The sequence below is a fragment of the Ascaphus truei genome, unplaced genomic scaffold, assembly GCF_040206685.1.
Source record: "Ascaphus truei isolate aAscTru1 unplaced genomic scaffold, aAscTru1.hap1 HAP1_SCAFFOLD_303, whole genome shotgun sequence".
NCBI lineage: Eukaryota > Metazoa > Chordata > Amphibia > Anura > Ascaphidae > Ascaphus > Ascaphus truei.
Genome location: NW_027455995.1, coordinates 434,681 through 457,355, shown reverse-complemented (window position 1 = coordinate 457,355; position 22,675 = coordinate 434,681). Strand labels below are relative to the sequence as shown.

Below are 22,675 nucleotides of genomic sequence, written 5' to 3'. Positions count from 1 at the left end.
GTAAATGGCAGATGAGGTTTAATACAGATAAATGTAAGGTTATGCATTTGAGAAACAAGAATAAACAGGAGACTTGCAAATTAAATGGGGATAAATTCTGGGAATCCTTGATGGAGAAGGATTTAGGAGTGCTTGTACACAGCAATAGTGCCCAAAGTCATGCAGTAACTGCAAAGGCAAACAAGATCTTATCTTACAATAAATGGGCAATGGATGGAAGGGAAGTCCATGCTCAGTCACTCTCTCTGATAAGTGAATCATACAGATACAAGTACACACAGACCGATATGCCACATATCTGCAGGTCCTTACTCTGTCAGCTTCTCCTTGCTCTCTAGGCTCTCCCCTGGATTCTCCTTCTCGGGCATCACCTCTGCTTCCCCCTGCCCCACCTCGTTCTGCCTTCTCCCTCCTTTCTCCTCTTCTTCTGCTTTCTGCACTCCATCGGAGTTGTCATGTCTCCATTTATGCTCCTCTTCTCGTTCAAGGGCTTCCTGTCTGCTCTTCTCAGACACCATCTCCTTGTACCTGGTAAGACGGATATTATATTAACATTACCATCCAACCACTATTATATTGGGGATTGAAAATTACACTAAAAAGTATTTATAGAAAATACAAAATTATTGTGATCTACTTCGATTTTGCATAGGCTTTGATACGGTTCCACACAAGAGGTTAATGTACAAAATAAAGCAAATTGGACTCTAAAAATATTTGCACCTGGATTGAAAACTGGTTGAAGGATACACAACATAGAGTTGTCGTAAATGGAACTTTTTCAGGTTGGGCTAAAGTCGTGAGTGGAGTACCTCAGGGATCGGTACTAGGACCCCTGCTTTTTAACTTGTTTGTTAATGACCTTGAGGTTGGCATCGAGAGCAAAGTCTTAATCTTTGCTGATGATACTAAATTGTGTAAAGTAGTAGAATCAGAGCAGGATGTACTTTCTCTCCAGAAGGACTTGGGGAGACTGGAAACTTGGGCAGGTAAATGGCAGATGAGGTTTAATACAGATAAATGTAAGGTTATGCATTTGAGAAACAAGAATAAACAGGAGACTTGCAAATTAAATGGGGATAAATTGGGGGAATCCTTGATGGAGAAGGATTTAGGAGTGCTTGTACACAGCAATAGTGCCCAAAGTCATGCAGTAACTGCAAAGGCAAACAAGATCTTATCTTACAATAAATGGGCAATGGATGGAAGGGAAGTCCATGCTCAGTCACTCTCTCTGATAAGTGAATCATACAGATACAAGTACACACAGACCGATATGCCACATATCTGCAGGTCCTTACTCTGTCAGCTTCTCCTTGCTCTCTAGGCTCTCCCCTGGATTCTCCTTCTCGGGCATCACCTCTGCTTCCCCCTGCCCCACCTCGTTCTGCCTTCTCCCTCCTTTCTCCTCTTCTTCTGCCTTCTGCACTCCATCGGAGTTGTCATGTCTCCATTTATGCTCCTCTTCTCGTTCAAGGGCTTCCTGTCTGCTCTTCTCAGACACCATCTCCTTGTACCTGGTAAGACGGATATTATATTAACATTACCATCCAACCACTATTATATTGGGGATTGAAAATTACACTAAAAAGTATTTATAGAAAATACTAAATTATTGTGATCTACTTCGATTTTGCATAGGCTTTGATACGGTTCCACACAAGAGGTTAATGTACAAAATAAAGCAAATTGGACTCTAAAAATATTTGCACCTGGATTGAAAACTGGTTGAAGGATACACAACATAGAGTTGTCGTAAATGGAACTTTTTCAGGTTGGGCTAAAGTCGTGAGTGGAGTACCTCAGGGATCGGTACTAGGACCCCTGCTTTTTAACTTGTTTGTTAATGACCTTGAGGTTGGCATCGAGAGCAAAGTCTCAATCTTTGCTGATGATACTAAATTGTGTAAGGTAGTAGAATCAGAGCAGGATGTACTTTCTCTCCAGAAGGACTTGGGGAGACTGGAAACTTGGGCAGGTAAATGGCAGATGAGGTTTAATACAGATAAATGTAAGGTTATGCATTTGAGAAACAAGAATAAACAGGAGACTTGCAAATTAAATGGGGATAAATTGGGGGAATCCTTGATGGAGAAGGATTTAGGAGTGCTTGTACACAGCAATAGTGCCCAAAGTCATGCAGTAACTGCAAAGGCAAACAAGATCTTATCTTACAATAAATGGGCAATGGATGGAAGGGAAGTCCATGCTCAGTCACTCTCTCTGATAAGTGAATCATACAGATACAAGTACACACAGACCGATATGCCACATATCTGCAGGTCCTTACTCTGTCAGCTTCTCCTTGCTCTCTAGGCTCTCCCCTGGATTCTCCTTCGCGGGCATCACCTCTGCTTCCCCCTGCCCCACCTCGTTCTGCCTTCTCCCTCCTTTCTCCTCTTCTTCTGCTTTCTGCACTCCATCGGAGTTGTCATGTCTCCATTTATGCTCCTCTTCTCGTTCAAGGGCTTCCTGTCTGCTCTTCTCAGACACCATCTCCTTGTACCTGGTAAGACGGATATTATATTAACATTACCATCCAACCACTATTATATTGGGGATTGAAAATTACACTAAAAAGTATTTATAGAAAATACTAAATTATTGTGATCTACTTAGATTTTGCATAGGCTTTGATACGGTTCCACACAAGAGGTTAATGTACAAAATAAAGCAAATTGGACTCTAAAAATATTTGCACCTGGATTGAAAACTGGTTGAAGGATACACAACATAGAGTTGTCGTAAATGGAACTTTTTCAGGTTGGGCTAAAGTCGTGAGTGGAGTACCTCAGGGATCGGTACTAGGACCCCTGCTTTTTAACTTGTTTGTTAATGACCTTGAGGTTGGCATCGAGAGCAAAGTCTCAATCTTTGCTGATGATACTAAATTGTGTAAGGTAGTAGAATCAGAGCAGGATGTACTTTCTCTCCAGAAGGACTTGGGGAGACTGGAAACTTGGGCAGGTAAATGGCAGATGAGGTTTAATACAGATAAATGTAAGGTTATGCATTTGAGAAACAAGAATAAACAGGAGACTTGCAAATTAAATGGGGATAAATTGGGGGAATCCTTGATGGAGAAGGATTTAGGAGTGCTTGTACACAGCAATAGTGCCCAAAGTCATGCAGTAACTGCAAAGGCAAACAAGATCTTATCTTACAATAAATGGGCAATGGATGGAAGGGAAGTCCATGCTCAGTCACTCTCTCTGATAAGTGAATCATACAGATACAAGTACACACAGACCGATATGCCACATATCTGCAGGTCCTTACTCTGTCAGCTTCTCCTTGCTCTCTAGGCTCTCCCCTGGATTCTCCTTCGCGGGCATCACCTCTGCTTCCCCCTGCCCCACCTCGTTCTGCCTTCTCCCTCCTTTCTCCTCTTCTTCTGCTTTCTGCACTCCATCGGAGTTGTCATGTCTCCATTTATGCTCCTCTTCTCGTTCAAGGGCTTCCTGTCTGCTATTCTCAGACACCATCTCCTTGTACCTGGTAAGACGGATATTATATTAACATTCTATTACTATTATACCACCAACCACTATTATATTGGGGATTGAAAATTACACTAAAATGTATTTATAGAAAATACTAAATTATTGTGATCTACTTAGATTTTGCATAGGCTTTGATACGGTTCCACACAAGAGGTTACTGTACAAAATAAAGCAAATTGGACTCTAAAAATATTTGCACCTGGATTGAAAACTGGTTGAAGGATACACAACATAGAGTTGTCGTAAATGGAACTTTTTCAGGTTGGGCTAAAGTCGTGAGTGGAGTACCTCAGGGATCGGTACTGGGACCCCTGCTTTTTAACTTGTTTGTTAATGACCTTGAGGTTGGCATCGTGAGCAAAGTCGCAATCTTTGCTGATGATACTAAATTGTGTAAGGTAGTAGAATCAGAGCATGATGTAATTTCTCTCCAGAAGGACTTGGGGAGACTGGAAACTTGGGCAGGTAAATGGCAGATGAGGTTTAATACAGATAAATGTAAGGTTATGCATTTGAGAAACAAGAATAAACAGGAGACTTGCAAATTAAATGGGGATAAATTGGGGGAATCCTTGATGGAGAAGGATTTAGGAGTGCTTGTACACAGCAATAGTGCCCAAAGTCATGCAGTAACTGCAAAGGCAAACAAGATCTTATCTTACAATAAATGGGCAATGGATGGAAGGGAAGTCCATGCTCAGTCACTCTCTCTGATAAGTGAATCATACAGATACAAGTACACACAGACCGATATGCCACATATCTGCAGGTCCTTACTCTGTCAGCTTCTCCTTGCTCTCTAGGCTCTCCCCTGGATTCTCCTCCTCGGGCATCACCGCTGCTTCCCCCTGCCCCACCTCATTCTGCCTTCTCCCTCCTTTCTCCTCTTCTTCTGCCTTCTGCACTCCATCGGAGTTGTCATGTCTCCATTTATGCTCCTCTTCTCGTTCAAGGGCTTCCTGTCTGCTCTTCTCAGACACCATCTCCTTGTACCTGGTAAGACGGATATTATATTAACATTACCATCCAACCACTATTATATTGGGGATTGAAAATTACACTAAAAATATTTATAGAAAATACTAAATTATTGTGATCTACTTCGATTTTGCATAGGCTTTGATACGGTTCCACACAAGAGGTTAATGTACAAAATAAAGCAAATTGGACTCTAAAAATATTTGCACCTGGATTGAAAACTGGTTGAAGGATACACAACATAGAGTTGTCGTAAATGGAACTTTTTCAGGTTGGGCTAAAGTCGTGAGTGGAGTACCTCAGGGATCGGTACTGGGACCCCTGCTTTTTAACTTGTTTGTTAATGACCTTGAGGTTGGCATCGAGAGCAAAGTCTCAATCTTTGCTGATGAAACTAAATTGTGTAAGGTAGTAGAATCAGAGCAGGATGTAATTTCTCTCCAGAAGGACTTGGGGAGACTGGAAACTTGGGCAGGTAAATGGCAGATGAGGTTTAATACAGATAAATGTAAGGTTATGCATTTGAGAAACAAGAATAAACAGGAGACTTGCAAATTAAATGGGGATAAATTGGGGGAATCCTTGATGGAGAAGGATTTAGGAGTGCTTGTACACAGCAATAGTGCCCAAAGTCATGCAGTAACTGCAAAGGCAAACAAGATGTTATCTTACAATAAATGGGCAATGGATGGAAGGGAAGTCCATGCTCAGTCACTCTCTCTGATAAGTGAATCATACAGATACAAGTACACACAGACCGATATGCCACATATCTGCAGGTCCTTACTCTGTCAGCTTCTCCTTGCTCTCTAGGCTCTCCCCTGGATTCTCCTCGGGCATCACCTCTGCTTCCCCCTGCCCCACCTCGTTCTGCCTTCTCCCTCCTTTCTCCTCTTCTTCTGCCTTCTGCATTCCATCAGAGTTGTCATGTCTCCATTTATGCTCCTCTTCTCGTTCAAGGGCTTCCTGTCTCCTCTTCTCAGACACCATCTCCTTGTACCTTGTAAGACGGATATTATATTAACATTACCATCCAACCACTATTATATTGGGGATCGAAAATTACACTAAAAAGTATTTATAGAAAATACTAAATTATTGTGATCTACTTAGATTTTGCATAGGCTTTGATACGGTTCCACACAAGAGGTTAATGTACAAAATAGTGTACAGCAATAGTGCCCAAAGTCATGCAGTAACTGCAAAGGCAAACAAGATCTTATCTTACAATAAATGGCCAATGGATTTAAGGGAAGTAAACATAATTATGCCCCTTTACAAAGCATTAGTAAGACCACACCTTAAATATGGAGTACAATTGTAGGCACCAGTCCTTAGAAAAGACATTATAAATTGGAGAAAGTGCAGAGAAGAGCCACCAAATTAATACATGGGACAAATAATCTGATTTATGAGGAGAGGCTAGCTAAATTCGATTTTTTTACATTAGAAAAGAGGCAGCTAAGAGGGGATATGATAATTTTGAAAATGTGGAATTCATTACCCATGGAGACTGTGATGGCAGATACAATAGATGTGTAAAAAAAGGTTGGACATCTTTTTAGAAAGGAAATACAGGGATATACCAAATAAGTATACATGGGAAAGATGTTGATCCAGGGAGTAATGTGATTGCCAATTCTTGGAGTCAGGAATGGACTTATTTTTCCCCTAATGAGATATCATTAGATGATATTTTACTGGGGTTTTTTGTTTGCCTTTCTATGGATCAATATACTGTAAATAGGGTTATAGGATAAAGTATCTGTCATCCACATTTAGCGTAGGTTGAACTTGATGGACGAATGTGTAACATCCCATAGAACATAACACAGGTAGTAAGTCACAAAAAATGACACCTTGGCAGCTCCTGCCGTGTTAATCTCTAATGTTTCATTTCAACTAAATCTTGATTTTCTGCCGAGTTTGCATCTGTTTATTACCATATTTCACCGGCATAATCTGTTACCATGGCAACACCTGCCTTCTTAATGTGGGTGAATGGTGGCGGACATTGCTCACCCGCCATTTCTTTCTTTTCATTAATGTTACATCGTGGATGATACATCGGAGTACACACAGGTACAGTAGTCAACAAGCTTAGCTAATCAGAAATCAGACTATTATATATACATTCATACAGATATATATATATATGTAATCACCACTATTATTAAGGTTATGGTGGGTAAAAAAAAGTGACAAAAACCCTCCACAGTAAAGCATACAGCAACTGTAAATATTACTGTATGTTCATTTGCATGTCTTAGACAGGTCTGCAACCCTGTCTTTCCCCATTGTCGCCCAGCATACAGCGCTTCCACTGCAGCAAGGGATACTGGGAAATGACATGCAAATGAACACTCAGTGCCACCTTTTGTCTCAAGCTCGTATTACACAAGCAAATCCTCAAGCCAATGCATGCTGTTTTAAACACAGCTTTTAGACAGAGGCTGGGATGAGATGCAAAGCCATTAAACCCACTCACAGACATGTTTCAACCTTGATGGGTATCATCAGTGTGAGGTTGGTCTTAATGGCTAAGCAGGTTTGAGACTAGACTAGGTAATCACCACTATTATTAAGGTTATGGTGGGTAAAAAAAGTGACAAAAACCCTCCACAGTAAAGCATAAAGCAACTGTAAATATTACTGTATGTTCATTTGCATGTCTTAGACAGGTCTGCAACCCTGTCTTTCCCCATTATCGCCCAGCATACAGCGCTTCCACTGCAGCAAGGGTTGCAGACCTGTCTAAGACATGCAAATGAACATACAGTAATATTTACAGTTGTTTTATATATATGTATGTATATATATATATGTATATATCTATGTATATATATATATATATATATAAATATATATATATATATATATGTATATGTATATATGTATATGTATATGTATATGCAACAGATGCTACTCTTAGTGGATTGCAGCCATTTTAATCTCCCCACGAGACAAATTTTCGGCAACTCATATTTACAAAATTCAATTTTTTTTCTTAATGAGCGGGGTTGCTGCAAACCGCAGCAATGCTAAAAATGAGAGAAGGCGGTTACATTTCACGGTGAGAAGAGCACATTACTGCTTTAAAACCACTGCCCCCCATGTCCGTCCCCATCCCTCCCCCCCCCGTACCTCCGTCGCTGCAAGTAGCCTCTGCACAGGGCCTGGAGCAGCGTGATATCTTGAATGTGTCTCCTGTACCTCCGTCGCTGGCTGCATCCCCTCCACAAAGCGTGGATAAACGCCACGGCACTCTGCCTGTGGTCCAGCTGCCGTCTTACACGGAACGACCTCCAGCGTGTCTGCAGAGGCACACACATGGCAAAGCAGCAGGTCGCCATATCCAGGCATGGAGCAATGGATGCTGCGCGCTAACCCACACACTGCCAAAGTGGTCTTAAAGCAATTTGGTAACAGAGGCAGCTCCTTATCGCAGAAGAAGCAGGCACCAGTTATGAGTTATCAAAGTTTGAGGTCTCATCCCTGAAATGTTAGTGTTTGAAATGCAGTGAAGTTCCAGCCACGGAACATTCTAAAGATGCATTTTTTGTAAAGATGATCAAGACCATGGCGACCGTCACGGCATTCTGTGACAAAAGGCATATGGTGGCTCAGGAATAGGTGGGACTCTACAATGTGGGATATTGTACCCGGGTCTCCAACACCCTTTTATATTAAAGATCCTAAGAAAACCTCAGAAATCTCTGCAGATACTCATGAGATCTCAAAAGCGGATCAATCTTTGACCTCCCACCTATGTCCATTAACCTTTAGAGTTCACTTATGTCTTATTTGGTATGTCACTGGCACTTACCGAGGCCCCTACCCCCAACACGGGCTCCCCCACAAGCCTCACTCCCCCATAGTAATGGCCAATAGCCCTATTAGCCACTTATTGGCTGCTGGTTAATATAAACACATTATATACGTTAAACGCTGAAATAACAGACATTGATATAAACTAAACTGACTATATAATCTATTCCATAGAGTCCCAATGTGGTTACCGAGGCTCTCAGGGAGGTTTTTTAGGGACTGATCAGGATAAATATGATTAATGTTAGTATTTCGCTGCCTCAGCAGGTTCTGCTCTTTAAAAAAATCTTTTAAGTGTTATGTAGCCCTGTTTCCCCGTAAACAAGATGGCTACTGGTGCTGCCCTTTACCTGTTGGCTCACAGGGTCTTAAGCCTCCGCCACGGGGAGCCTAGGGTGATATACTTACAACCTTGGTGCAGCGCCTCCACCTGAGAGGGATCCCAACGTAGTGGGAGGAGCCCCTCACAGGACCCAAACAATGAACACACACAATGTAAAATAGAAAGGCCTTTACTGTAACATATCTTATACTCTATAATACCTTATAACTCTATGTGACTAAAGATACAACTGCCACACGCCTCACACGGCTGTACCCCACCACCGTGTAACCCACACTGTGTCCAGAGAATCCCAGTCCCACAAGGTCCCACACCCACCCCAATGTGTGTGACTGCGCGGCCCACTAAATGGTGTAGTACAGTTGGTGCACGTTCTGTAAGGTACCTGCCGGGTGCTCCAGCAACCTGACGCGCCGACTGAACAGACAAGGGATGCGTTGATCCAACGATAGCCTCCGCGACGAGTCTGCCTCCGCGTGGGGTGGTTTCCCGCTGGAGTGTCCCACCTTGATGACAGTCTTTGTCAGCAGGAGTGATCTGGTCCCAGGTCCCAGCTGTGTCCCTGATCTATTTACTAGCTAGTGGGGCAGGGTCCCTACCTAAGGGCCTGTCCCTGTAGCAGCTACAAACTAATTGGTGGAGCCGGGGCCTAGCTGGGGCCTAGGGGGAATCTGGCCTAGAGCAGAGGGTCACAGACCCCTGTTCACATACCTCCTACCCCTGTCCTGTCCCAGCACTTACTGACACTTCCTATTCCAGCCACAAAATAGTATCTCCTGCAGGAGACCTAGCCGAGCGATTGGCTCCCTGGCGTCGTGTGGTACTCCTGCCCCTAAGCACCTATGGGCCGCCATGTGCGCTCACTCCACTGCGCATGTGCAACCCTTCAATGGCCGCCACGCACTTTCTGCGCGAGCCTTTGCGCATGCGTATGCACCAATCCAACATGGCGGCACCCTGCAGAGGGGCCGCTGGCGAGCTCGCCGCCACCCGCAACCACACGGCAGCAGCGGAGTTAAGAGGAGAGAGGGCGGGGAACCGGGGAGCCAGAGGGGACCTGGCTACAGTTAGAAATTATGTCTCCATTAATCTCTTGCTTCAGATGTTACCATGGTAAACTTTATACAGCACTGGGCCCTGGGGAGAGCTCTATTTTAACCTCCCAGACACTTAATATTGCATAAGCTTCTATCTCCTGAACAAAGCATCAGATTTTAAAAATAAAAACCGTGTTGGAAAGAGCAATCCGTGTTTTTTTAATATAATTTATTTTTTAAACTATATACAGGGAAAAACAAAACAAACAAAAAAAACAAGGTTTGAATACGTAGTATGATTAATCCTTTCACTGCCGGAGATGCCTGCAACACATTGTTCCCTGACAGTGAAAGGTTTAAGCCAGGGGTAAGCAAGCTTTGTCTGCACCCACAAGAAGCCGCCGGAGACAAAGTAAGAGCCTTACAGAGGCCTCGCGCTCTCCCCCGGCATTTAATTTAAATGTTGTGGGGAAGAGCATGGGGCTTCTAAGTTTGCGCACCCCTGGGTTAGGCCTCGGCCTCGGATTGTGCTCTATGCAGGGTGCAGCGGTCATCCAGCTAACACTAGGGTGTTGACCTCATCTGTATGCTCACAGCAGCGAGTTTCATTCTCAGGAAGGCTTTCCTGTCCATGACCATCCTGAAAAAGCTCTGAAGGAGGATGATTGTGACAGGGTGAAGTCATTCGCTGTCAATTATGCATGGGAAACCTAGCCGAGCGATTGGCTCCCTGGCGTCGTGTGGTACTCCTGCCCCTAAGCACCTATGGGCCGCCATGTGCGCTCACTCCACTGCGCATGTGCAACCCTTCAATGGCCGCCACGCACTTTCTGCGCGAGCCTTTGCGCATGCGTATGCACCAATCCAACATGGCGGCACCCTGCAGAGGGGCCGCTGGCGAGCTCGCCGCCACCCGCAACCACACGGCAGCAGCGGAGTTAAGAGGAGAGAGGGCGGGGAACCGGGGAGCCAGAGGGGACCTGGCTACAGTTAGAAATTATGTCTCCATTAATCTCTTGCTTCAGATGTTACCATGGTAAACTTTATACAGCACTGGGCCCTGGGGAGAGCTCTATTTTAACCTCCCAGACACTTAATATTGCATAAGCTTCTATCTCCTGAACAAAGCATCAGATTTTAAAAATAAAAACCGTGTTGGAAAGAGCAATCCGTGTTTTTTTAATATAATTTATTTTTTAAACTATATACAGGGAAAAACAAAACAAACAAAAAAAACAAGGTTTGAATACGTAGTATGATTAATCCTTTCACTGCCGGAGATGCCTGCAACACATTGTTCCCTGACAGTGAAAGGTTTAAGCCAGGGGTAAGCAAGCTTTGTCTGCACCCACAAGAAGCCGCCGGAGACAAAGTAAGAGCCTTACAGAGGCCTCGCGCTCTCCCCCGGCATTTAATTTAAATGTTGTGGGGAAGAGCATGGGGCTTCTAAGTTTGCGCACCCCTGGGTTAGGCCTCGGCCTCGGATTGTGCTCTATGCAGGGTGCAGCGGTCATCCAGCTAACACTAGGGTGTTGACCTCATCTGTATGCTCACAGCAGCGAGTTTCATTCTCAGGAAGGCTTTCCTGTCCATGACCATCCTGAAAAAGCTCTGAAGGAGGATGATTGTGACAGGGTGAAGTCATTCGCTGTCAATTATGCATGGGAAACATACCTCTGACGTCTGAAACCACCAGTCAGAGGGTTAACACAGAGATACCTGGGCATCAGGGCTGAGTTAAGGTAGCTGTCAGGCAGCTGTATAAGATGCCAGACCTGAGCAGGAAGGGAGAGAGACTTTTCCAAACCAGGAAGTACGCCGGAGGTTCTGCTCCCCCAGACAGAGGTTTGCCACAAGCTGAGACAAGCCTGCTGGACACAGCCCTGTCTACTAGTAACCAGCCTCCTAACCCTGCAGAGGAATTAAAGCTGCTGTTGCAGTATCCAGAAGGGATTACTTGGACTCTCTAGGGACAAAGCTCCCCAAACACAGATAAGGACTTTATATATTTTCACTGCAGATATTTGCATAATCTTGTTTAACCTGGAAGTAGGCTAGCTACCCAGAGGAGAGATAGGGACCTTCTGTATAGTTAGTCCCCTAATGGAGTAGGGTTTTATTTTATGGTTTGTTTGCCTTAAAGGGACAGTGTGCCTAATGTTTATTTGATTGTGGAAAATAAACCACTGGAGTTAAAAGCCTTACTCACTGGTTGGGACTCCTACTGACCCTATTGCGAAGCCGTCCTGCCACAGGTGGTGCGAAGTGGGATCTTGGATGGCCCATGCATCCAAAGGGCACACATTAAAAAAATGGAGGAAATGTTTTCTCAGTTCCTGCACCAGCAAGCAGGCTCAGCAAACAGAAAAGCTCCTCCACATGCTGGCTCCAGGTGCAGTCTCAGTCAGACCATAGATTCCAAATAAATCGCTGGTGATGCTGCCTAAAATAAAGCCAACAGAAGACCCAGAGGCTTTCCTCTTCTCTTTTAAAAGGGTAGCCACTGCCCAGGGCTGGACAGTTGGTCGCTGGGTAACGACTTTGGCTCCAAACCTCATAGGAGAAACGCAGGCAGCCAACCAGGCTCTACCGGCAGACGAGGCCACGGACTATCAGAGACTAAAGGCTGCCATTCTGGATCATCTAGGACTCACCCCGGAGACCTACCGGCAGTGGTCCGGACAGTCAAATACACAGAGACAGACCCTGGGCCATAGCCCACCACTTGTGGATACAACCAGAACAGCGTACCAAGGCAGAGATCCTTGAACAGTTTGTGCTCGAATTTCATACAGAGACTGGCCCCCTCCTCCTGCTCCTGGGTAAAAAGTATTAGTTATATTAGCTATAACTTTTACAATCTAGCGGATCTATACCTGGTTTGTGTATTACTGTGATAGACACTTGGAGCATCCGTTCCGGGAATGAGGCCCCCGCTAAGACTGCATTAAACATCTGGAGCAAACGGGGCCAGATGTTTAAGGAATTTCTTATATTAGAAGCCTGAAAAGCCACCTGGACCCGAATCCTTTGACGGCTTCAGCTCCTCAATGACCTGTGTTAATTCCTCAATTGTAGAATCTGCACCTAGGTACTCTTTGTCCAACCTATTCAGTTTTGGCAGGCCCGAGCTCGTCAGGAACTCCCTCAGAGCCATTTTTGTCATTCCATTATGTGCCACTTTTTCTCCACTGTATAGGTCCTCGTAGAACAAGCATGTCAAACTCGCGGCCCGCGGGCACATGCGGCCAACAACTTTGTGTGTGAGTGGGGGGGGGGGGGAGAGTGTGTGTGGGGGGGGGGGGGGAGGGAGAGTGTGTGGGGGGGAGGGAGAGTGTGTGTGTGGGGAGGAGGGAGAGTGAGTGTGTGTGGGGGGGATAGTGTGTGGGGGAGAGCGTGTGTGTGTGGGGGGGAGTGTGTGGGGGGGAGTGTGCAGGGGGGAGTGTGTGTGTGTGGGGGTAGAGTCTGTGTGTGGGGGGGGGAAGTTGTGTGTGGGGGGGGAGAGTGTGTGGGGGGAGAGTGTGTGTGTGGGGGGGAGAGTGTGTTTGTATGGGGGGGGAGAGTGTGTGTGTGGAGGGGGGAGAGTGTGTGTGTGGGGGGGAGGGAAAGTGTGTGTGTGTGGGGGGGGGGAGAGTGTATGGGGGGGCGGGGAGTGTGTGTGTGGGGGAGTGTGTGTGTGGGGGGGAGTGTGTGTGTGGGGGGGAGAGTGTGTGTGTGGGGGGGAGTGTGTGGGGGGGAGAATGTGTGTGGGGGAGAGTGTGTGTGTGGGGGGGAGAGTGTATGTGTGTGGGGGGAGGGGGAGATTATGTGTGTGGGGGGGGATGGAGAGTGAATGTGTGTGTGGGGGGAGGGAGAATGTGTGTGTGGGGGGGGAGAGAGTGTGTGTGGGGGGAGAGTGTGTGTGTGGGGGAGAGTGTGTGTGCGGGGGGAGAGTGTGTGTCAGGGGGAGAGTGTGTGTGGGGGGGGGAGAGTGTGTGTGTGGGGGGGAAGAGTGTGTGTGTGGGGGGGAAGAGTGTGTGTGTGTGGGGGGTGGAGAGTGTGTGTGGGGAGGAGAGAGTGTGTGTGGGGAGGAGTGTGTGTGTGGGGGGGGGAGAGGGTGTGGGGGGGGACAGGGTGTGGGGAGGGGAGAGTGTGTGTGTGGGGGATAGTGTGTGTATGGGTGGAGAGTGTGTGTGTGGGGGGAGAGTGTGTGTGTGGGGTGAGAGTGTGTGTGTGGGGGGGGTGGAGAGTGTGTGTGTGGGGGGGGAGAGTGTTTGTGTGTGTGTGGGGGGGGAGAGTGTGTGTGGGGGGGTGTGGGGAGTGTGTGTGGGGGGGGAGAGTGTGTGTGTGTGGGGGGGAGGAGAGAGTGTGTGTGTGTTGGGGGGAGTGTGTGTATCTGTGGCTGTGTGTATCAGTGGCTGTGTGTGTCTGTGCAGGCCAGCAGTGACTGTGTGGGTGTCTGTGTGTGGTCATTGTCTTTGTTGGTCTGTCTGTGTTGGTGTCTGTAGGTCTGTGTGTGTGTCTGTAGGTCAGTGGCTGTGTGTGTCTGTGCAGGTCAGAGAGAGAATGGGGGAAGGGGGGAGAGAATGGAGGGGGGGGAGAGGGAGATGGGTGGGGGGAGAGAGAATAAAGGGGATTGAGCGAATGGGGGTGGGGAGGGAAGGGAGAGAGAATAGGGGGATGCGGCCCACAATGAATATTTTTGCGTCCCAGCCAATGTGTCCCGGTTACGGCGGCGGTGAGGAGGATGCGGCTGCTGGTAAGTATTCTCTGTGTGAGTGAATGCTGCCGGGGGATTGGATGAAGAGCTGCATGGGTTTGAATGAAGGAGGCGGGGCTTAGAATGCCGGCCGGGATGAAGGGGATTGGTCGCAAGCAGGTCTGAGGAAGCCGGGGGCGGGGCTTCCGCTTTGTGCAGAGCAGACGGTGAGTGTGTGTGTCTGCCTTCCCGCTCCTGGCTCCTCTGCCTGCTGCGCGGTTTCCCCGCCGGGCGGGCAGCCACAGGGACTATTCTGGAGGCCAGGGTCATGTGTAGGATGATTAGCCCAGATAGGTTCAACTTGGCTCTCTTTCCAAAACGCAACAAGTCCTGTATATTTTCTTCACTTTATTTTAGGGAAAGTATATACGTTAAACGCTGAAATAACAGACATTAATATAAACTAAACTGACTGTATAATCTATTCCATAGAGTCCCAATGTGGTTACCGAGGCTCTCAGGGAGGTTTTTTTAGGGACTGATCAGGATAAATATGATAAATGTTAGTATTTCGCTGCCTCAGCAGGTTCTGCTCTTTAAAAAAAATGTTTTAAGTGTTAGAAATGATGTCTCCCTTAATCTCTAGCTTCGGATGTTACCATGGTAAACTTATACAGCACTGGGCCCTGGGGAGAGCTCCATTTTAACCTCCTGGACACTTAATTGCATTGCTCCCAGACAGTGAAAGGTTTAGGCCACGGATTGTGCTCTATGCAGGGTGCAGCGGTTATCCAGCTAACACTAGGGTGTTGATCCCACCTGTATGCTCACAGCAGCGAGTTTCATTCTCAGGAAGGCCTTCCTGTCCATGGCCATCCGGAAAAAGCTCTGCAGGAGGATGATCTTCCTGATAACCGCCTGGTGCAGGGTGTCCTGCAGTGTCTGCCGCTCCGGCTCTTTCATAAACACCTGGCAGTGCACAGGAAGAGGAGACTGGTGAGGTTTGGGTAGTTCTGTGCATGTGAAGGAGAGACTGGTGAGGTTTGGGAAGCTCTGTGCATGTGAAGGAGAGACCTGTGAGGTTTGGAAAGCTCTGAACATATGAGAGACCTGTGAGGTTTGGGAAGTTTTGTACACATTATTACAACTAAAAGTTAGAATCCAGGCCCATTAAAAGAAATGAACACTTGAATATTCCTGGAAGCACCTACCTCAACAAAAATTTATTAAATGTATTAATGTATTAAATGTATTAATAAAAATAGAAAAATATCCAAAAAATAAACTAAAAACCCTGGACGATTTGCTGGGCTGGAGGAAAGAAAAAAACGGAATAATGAAATATTAAAGCAGACGACGCTGCTGTGCTCATACAAACTGCTGTTGCAAAAGGTAAGATAATGAAACTTTTGGTCAGACCTTGGTCTTCCCGATCTGGTAATTGTGCGGGTGCAGGCCCAGCCTCTCCAGCAGTTCTGCGATGGCGTCTTTTGGCGTAGCAGCGGATTTGGGGAGCAGCACTTGGAACTGATTAGCGAAGTCCTGGGGAGCAGACCGAACAGCGCGGTTAAACCCCTCGTCAGAGCAAAAGCGTGGCAAGGCCCTGCCGGCAGGGATAGGAGTTAATTAGGATATGTTGCCGGAGACCAGTCTACTAAATAACCGGTATTTTTGCAGGTTTTGTTTTTTTTCCTCCATTACATTTTTCAATGGTAACGAAACCCTTTGGACGGGGTTTTATTATAACCTTTAGAAACGCGCTGGATTCGTGGTTGTAAAGTAATTACAGGGTCATCATTAGCCACGGTAAAAATGCTAAAATGCCATAGGACCCCTGGGACACGGGAACCAAAACAAAGTGCAGCAGTTTCACTCTAACATTGGTTGGGACTAAGGAAGCGAGGTACATTGACATGTTCCTCTATTGTGCAGCGTTTAACCCTTTGGGTGCCCTTTAGACATCGCTCCTGCGTCACGGGGCCCGGCGCTCTGGCGGCCTCACGACGTAATAGTCGGTACGTTACTAGCGTCCCTCTCGTTTTTCTAGGGGAGATTGTGTTCCAACGCGATCTATAAGGAAGTGGAACGTCATCGGTGACGGCACCGTGCCTCCCGGGACTCAAACCCCCACCCTCTCCCCAATGACCCATCTTGGAAGTGATACCCTTTAAAACAGATTAACACCACTTTGGGTGTCCTTTTTATTTTAAAAGGACCAAGGCCTGCGCTAGCGTCTACATGGCACAACTCCTGCTGGTTATTCTCACTTGCTCTAACCCAGTAGGCAGCACAATGGTGTTTGCCATACAGACTGCAAAGAGTCTCATCAGAAATCCCACCCCATCCTCAGCTGCTTTGATAAGGATCTCTGAACTCCAGCAAGAGGGGATTAGTAGCCGTATTCATTTAGGCTTTGGGCTAATTTTTAAGGAATAAAACCCAATTTACAAAAAAAAAAAAAAAGAAAAAAAAAAAAGAGGGGGCAAAGAGAAAACTAGAGGTGAAAGCAGACAGCATTGTACTGTTTGGGAAGAGTCCAACACAGGCGCTTGGAACCGCACAGTACCTGGAAGGTGTACTTGGCACTGTAACCAGACCTCCGGATCCGCACGGTTTCCAACATCCCCGTGTATCGAAGCTGCTGAAGGACCAGACTTTCATCGAACTTCATCTCCATCTGAAGAGAAAACAGAGTGCGCTGCTCAGGGACCGCCATGTTAGGAGCACGCAGAGAACAGAGCGCGCTGCTCAGGGACCGCCATGTTAGGAGCACGCAGAGAACAGAGCGCGCTGCTCAGGGACCGCCATGTTAGGAGCACGCAGAGAACAGAGTGCGCTGCTCAGGGACCGCCATGTTAGGAGCACGCAGAGAACAGAGCGCGCTGCTCAGGGACCGCCATGTTAGGAGCACGCAGAGAACAGAGCGCGCTGCTCAGGGACCGCCATGTTAGGAGCACGCAGAGAACAGAGCGCGCTGCTCAGGGACCGCCATGTTAGGAGCACGCAGAGAACAGAGCGCGCTGCTCAGGGACCGCCATGTTAGGAGCACGCAGAGAACAGAGCCCGCTGCTCAGGGACCGCCATGTTAGGAGCACGCAGAGAACAGAGCCCGCTGCTCAGGGACCGCCATGTTAGGAGCACGCAGAGAACAGAGCACGCTGCTCAGGGACCGCCATGTTAGGAGCACGCAGAGAACAGAGCGCGCTGCTCAGGGACCGCCATGTTAGGAGCACGCAGAGAACAGAGCGCACTGCTCAGGGACCGCCATGTTAGGAGCACGCAGAGAACAGAGCGCGCTGCTCAGGGACCGCCATGTTAGGAGCACGCAGAGAACAGAGCGCGCTGCTCAGGGACCGCCATGTTAGGAGCACGCAGAGAACAGAGCGCGCTGCTCAGGGACCGCCATGTTAGGAGCACGCAGAGAACAGAGCGCGCTGCTCAGGGACCGCCATGTTAGGAGCACGCAGAGAACAGAGCGCGCTGCTCAGGGACCGCCATGTTAGGAGCACGCAGAGAACAGAGCCCGCTGCTCAGGGACCGCCATGTTAGGAGCACGCAGAGAACAGAGCGCGCTGCTCAGGGACCGCCATGTTAGGAGCACGCAGAGAACAGAGCCCGCTGCTCAGGGACCGCCATGTTAGGAGCACGCAGAGAACAGAGCCCGCTGCTCAGGGACCGCCATGTTAGGAGCACGCAGAGAACAGAGCGCGCTGCTCAGGGACCGCCATGTTAGGAGCACGCAGAGAACAGAGCGCGCTGCTCAGGGACCGCCATGTTAGGAGCACGCAGAGAACAGAGCGCGCTGCTCAGGGACCGCCATGTTAGGAGCACGCAGAGAACAGAGCGCGCTGCTCAGGGACCGCCATGTTAGGAGCACGCAGAGAACAGAGCGCGCTGCTCAGGGACCGCCATGTTAGGAGCACGCAGAGAACAGAGCGCGCTGCTCAGGGACCGCCATGTTAGGAGCACGCAGAGAACAGAGCGCGCTGCTCAGGGACCGCCATGTTAGGAGCACGCAGAGAACAGAGCCCGCTGCTCAGGGACCGCCATGTTAGGAGCACGCAGAGAACAGAGCCCGCTGCTCAGGGACTGCGTGTCATAGCATGTTAGGAGCACGCAGAGAACAGAGCGCGCTGCTCAGGGACTGCGTGTCATAGCATGTTAGGAGCACGCTGCTCATGGACTGCGTGTCATAGCATGTTAGGAGCACGCAGAGAACAGAACCCGCTGCTCAGGGACTGCGTGTCATAGCATGTTAGGAGCACGCAGAGAACAGAACCCGCTGCTCAGGGACTGCGTGTCATAGCATGTTAGGAGCACGCAGAGAACAGAGCCCGCTGCTCAGGGACTGCGTGTCATAGCATGTTAGGAGCACGCAGAGAACAGAACCCGCTGCTCAGGGACTGCGTGTCATAGCATGTTAGGAGCACGCAGAGAACAGAACCCGCTGCTCAGGGACTGCGTGTCATAGCATGTTAGGAGCACGCAGAGAACAGAGCCCGCTGCTCAGGGACTGCGTGTCATAGCATGTTAGGAGCACGCAGAGAACAGAACCCGCTGCTCAGGGACTGCGTGTCATAGCATGTTAGGAGCACGCAGAGAACAGAACCCGCTGCTCAGGGACTGCGTGTCATAGCATGTTAGGAGCACGCAGAGAACAGAGCGCGCTGCTCAGGGACTGCGTGTCATAGCATGTTAGGAGCACGCAGAGAACAGAGCGCGCTGCTCAGGGACTGCGTGTCATAGCATGTTAGGAGCACGCAGAGAACAGAGCACGCTGCTCAGGGACTGCGTGTCATAGCATGTTAGGAGCACGCAGAGAACAGAACCCGCTGCTCAGGGACTGCGTGTCATAGCATGTTAGGAGCACGCAGAGAACAGAACCCGCTGCTCAGGGACTGCGTGTCATAGCATGTTAGGAGCACGCAGAGAACAGAACCCGCTGCTCAGGGACTGCGTGTCATAGCATGTTAGGAGCACGCAGAGAACAGAGCGCGCTGCTCAGGGACTGCGTGTCATAGCATGTTAGGAGCACGCTGCTCATGGACTGCGTGTCATAGCATGTTAGGAGCACGCAGAGAACAGAGCGCGCTGCTCAGGGACTGCGTGTCATAGCATGTTAGGAGCACGCAGAGAACAGAACCCGCTGCTCAGGGACTGCGTGTCATAGCATGTTAGGAGCATGCAGAGAACAGAATCCGCTGCTCAGGGACTGCGTGTCATAGCATGTTAGGAGCACGCAGAGAACAGAACCCGCTGCTCAGGGACTGTGTGTCATAGCATGTTAGGAGCACGCAGAGAACAGAACCCGCTGCTCAGGGACTGCGTGTCATAGCATGTTAGGAGCACGCAGAGAACAGAACCCGCTGCTCAGGGACTGCGTGTCATAGCATGTTAGGAGAACGCAGAGAACAGAGCGCGCTGCTCAGGGACTGCATGTCATAGCATGTTAGGAGCACGCTGCTCATGGACTGCGTGTCATAGCATGTTAGGAGCACGCAGAGAACAGAGCCCGCTGCTCAGGGACTGCGTGTCATAGCATGTTAGGAGCACGCAGAGAACAGAACCCGCTGCTCAGGGACTGCGTGTCATAGCATGTTAGGAGCACGCAGAGAACAGAGCGCGCTGCTCAGGGACTGCGTGTCATAGCATGTTAGGAGCACGCTGCTCATGGACTGCGTGTCATAGCATGTTAGGAGCACGCAGAGAACAGAGCGCGCTGCTCAGGGACTGCGTGTCATAGCATGTTAGGAGCACGCAGAGAACAGAGCACGCTGCGCAGGGACTGCATGTCATAGCATGTTAGGAGCACGCAGAGAACAGAACCCACTGCTCAGGGACTGCGTGTCATAGCATGTTAGGAGCACGCAGAGAACAGAGCGCGCTGCTCAGGGACTGCGTGTCATAGCATGTTAGGAGCACGCAGAGAACAGAGCACGCTGCGCAGGGACTGCGTGTCATAGCATGTTAGGAGCACGCAGAGATCTCAGCCAGACTTCTGAAGCCAGGAAGGGAGGATTCCCCATGAGAGCGCAGACACACCAACGCCTCAGGGAAACAACGTCTGGTTTTCCCAAACTGTATGATATATTATATATAATTTTTTTGAAAAAACACACACACACACACACACACACAATTAAAACTATAAATCTAATTTTCTAACATGTGAAAGGTTGGTGGTGAGGCTGTGTGCAAACTTCTGTACACACGGGCAAACTTTTTCAGCCACCTAACTGATAAAGGGAAAGCACCAAAAAACTATTCAATTACACAGCGCCCTATGGGGGAAAAGAAATAGTCTTCGTTCTTTCAGAGGTAACAAGTAAAAATGTTACATGGCGAGTGACCATTTTTAAAAGAAACCTAATTACATTGATAATTTGTGAACATTTCTCGGTCTGCCATGTGCCCATTTAGATGACATTTCCCTGATAACACAGGTGAGGACGGCCAGGTACCTTCTCTGCGTTAGATCGGATGCATCGGATGAAGAAAGGTTCAGCTTTTCCCAGTGTCTCCAGGAGCTTGTTAAGTGATGTCTGGAAGAGATCGGCCCTTTGTCACTCACGTGGCTGGTACTGAGCTACACTATATGTCAGCGTCATGCTATCTTACAAAGGGCAAGAACCTAAATGTTCAGTCCCAATGTTTGCCTGCGTGTCTAGGGCATAACATTCTGTATAGAGAAAAAGAGTCATGGGGAAGGGGCGGCCTTGAAGTAATGGGGCAACCTCTGAAGTGGGAGATCTCCACACAGGATATGCATCGCTATATTAACGAATTGCAGTGTGCGATGCAGTACGGAGGTCAGGACGTGTGTTGTGTAATGAATTGCAGCGTGCAATACAGTACGGAGGTCAGGACGTGCGTTGTGTAATGAATTGCAGTGCGCGATGCCGTACGGAGGTCAGGACGTGTGCTGTGTAATGAATTGCTGTGTGCGATGCAGTACGGAGGTCAGGATGCTTGTGTAATGAATTGCAGTGTGCGATACAGTACGGAGGTCAGGATGTGTGTTGTGTAATGAATTGCAGTGTACGATACAGTACGGAGGTCAGGACGTGTGCTGTGTAATGAATTGCCGTGTGCGATGCAGTACAGAGGTCAGGATGTGTGCTGTGTAATGAATTGCAGTATGCGATGCAGTACGAAGGTCAGGATGTGTGTTGTGTAATGAATTGCAGTGTGCGATGCAGTACGGAGGTCAGGATGTGTGTTGTGTAATGAATTGCAGTGTGCGATGCAGTACGGAGGTCAGGATGTGTGTTGTGTAATGAATTGCTGTGTGCGATGCAGTACGGAGGTCAGGATGCTTGTGTAATGAATTGCAGTGTGCGATATAGTACGGAGGTCAGGATGTGTGTTGTGTAATGAATTGCAGTGTACGATACAGTACGGAGGTCAGGATGTGTGTTGTGTAATGAATTGCAGTGTACGATACAGTACGGAGGTCAGGATGTGTGCTGTGTAATGAATTGCCGTGTGCGATACAGTACGGCGTTCAGGACGTGTGCTGTGTAATGAATTGCCGTATGCGATACAGTACGGCGTTCAGGACGTGTGCTGTGTAATGAATTGCCGTGTGCGATACAGTACGGCGTTCAGGACGTGTGCTGTGTAATGAATTGCCGTGTGCGATGCAGTATTGGAGGTCAGGATGTGTGGTGTGTAATGAATTGCCGTGTGCGATGCAGTACGGAGGTCAGGACGTGTGCTGTGTAATGAATTGCCGTGTGCGATGCATTATTGGCGGTCAGGACGTGTGCCGATATCGTGCTGCTCACACTGCATGTATTGATCACTCCTGACTGTATTCTAACGTTTAAAAGTCCTGTGCACATTTAGCGAGATAGACAATGGATTCCTGGGGTGGGGGAGACGCACCTGAAACTGGGCGCCGATACTCGGTGGCTTCTTCTTCTTGTGCAGGTGGAGCAAGGACTTGGTTGTGCGATCATGAAGTGTCAAACTCACAATCAGCTTCAGAGACTGCGAGTCCAGCAGGTTCTGTTTAGAAACGGAAGATATATAGAAGTATAATATTTTCCCAGTATTTTCTATGTATACCTATAACCTGACTTTTGTTTTTCCATAGCTATAAAGAATATCATGATTTGTGTTACAGTGTACTATAGGCAACAGGGTAATGGCATGTATATGAATGAATTTTTTTCTCTGAACTCTTTCAGCTTACTAAAACGATGATCTGTTGTTCCTTCGTTAGGGAAGGGCCCCTTGCTTTCTTGCTTTTCTTCTTATCTGTTAAACCCCCTTTGAGTAGTTAGGCGAGGGAAGGATGTAGCTG

The 22,675-nt window shown here is 48.1% G+C and overlaps 1 protein-coding gene across 1 annotated transcript in view; it reads right to left on the bottom strand.

The window, feature by feature from the left end:
- The window catches only part of LOC142483162 (unconventional myosin-IXb-like), a 92,109-nt gene that overhangs the window by 20,759 nt on the left and 48,675 nt on the right, over nucleotides 1-22,675 (bottom strand). The window contains exons 18-24 of the mRNA XM_075583231.1: nucleotides 22,255-22,377; nucleotides 20,829-20,909; nucleotides 16,934-17,044; nucleotides 15,787-15,909; nucleotides 15,187-15,336; nucleotides 7,626-7,795; nucleotides 5,280-5,481 (exon numbers count right to left, since the gene is read on the bottom strand). Of these exons, the coding sequence (XP_075439346.1) occupies nucleotides 5,280-5,481; nucleotides 7,626-7,795; nucleotides 15,187-15,336; nucleotides 15,787-15,909; nucleotides 16,934-17,044; nucleotides 20,829-20,909; nucleotides 22,255-22,377 (960 nt within the window). The remainder of the gene's footprint in view (nucleotides 1-5,279; nucleotides 5,482-7,625; nucleotides 7,796-15,186; nucleotides 15,337-15,786; nucleotides 15,910-16,933; nucleotides 17,045-20,828; nucleotides 20,910-22,254; nucleotides 22,378-22,675) is intronic.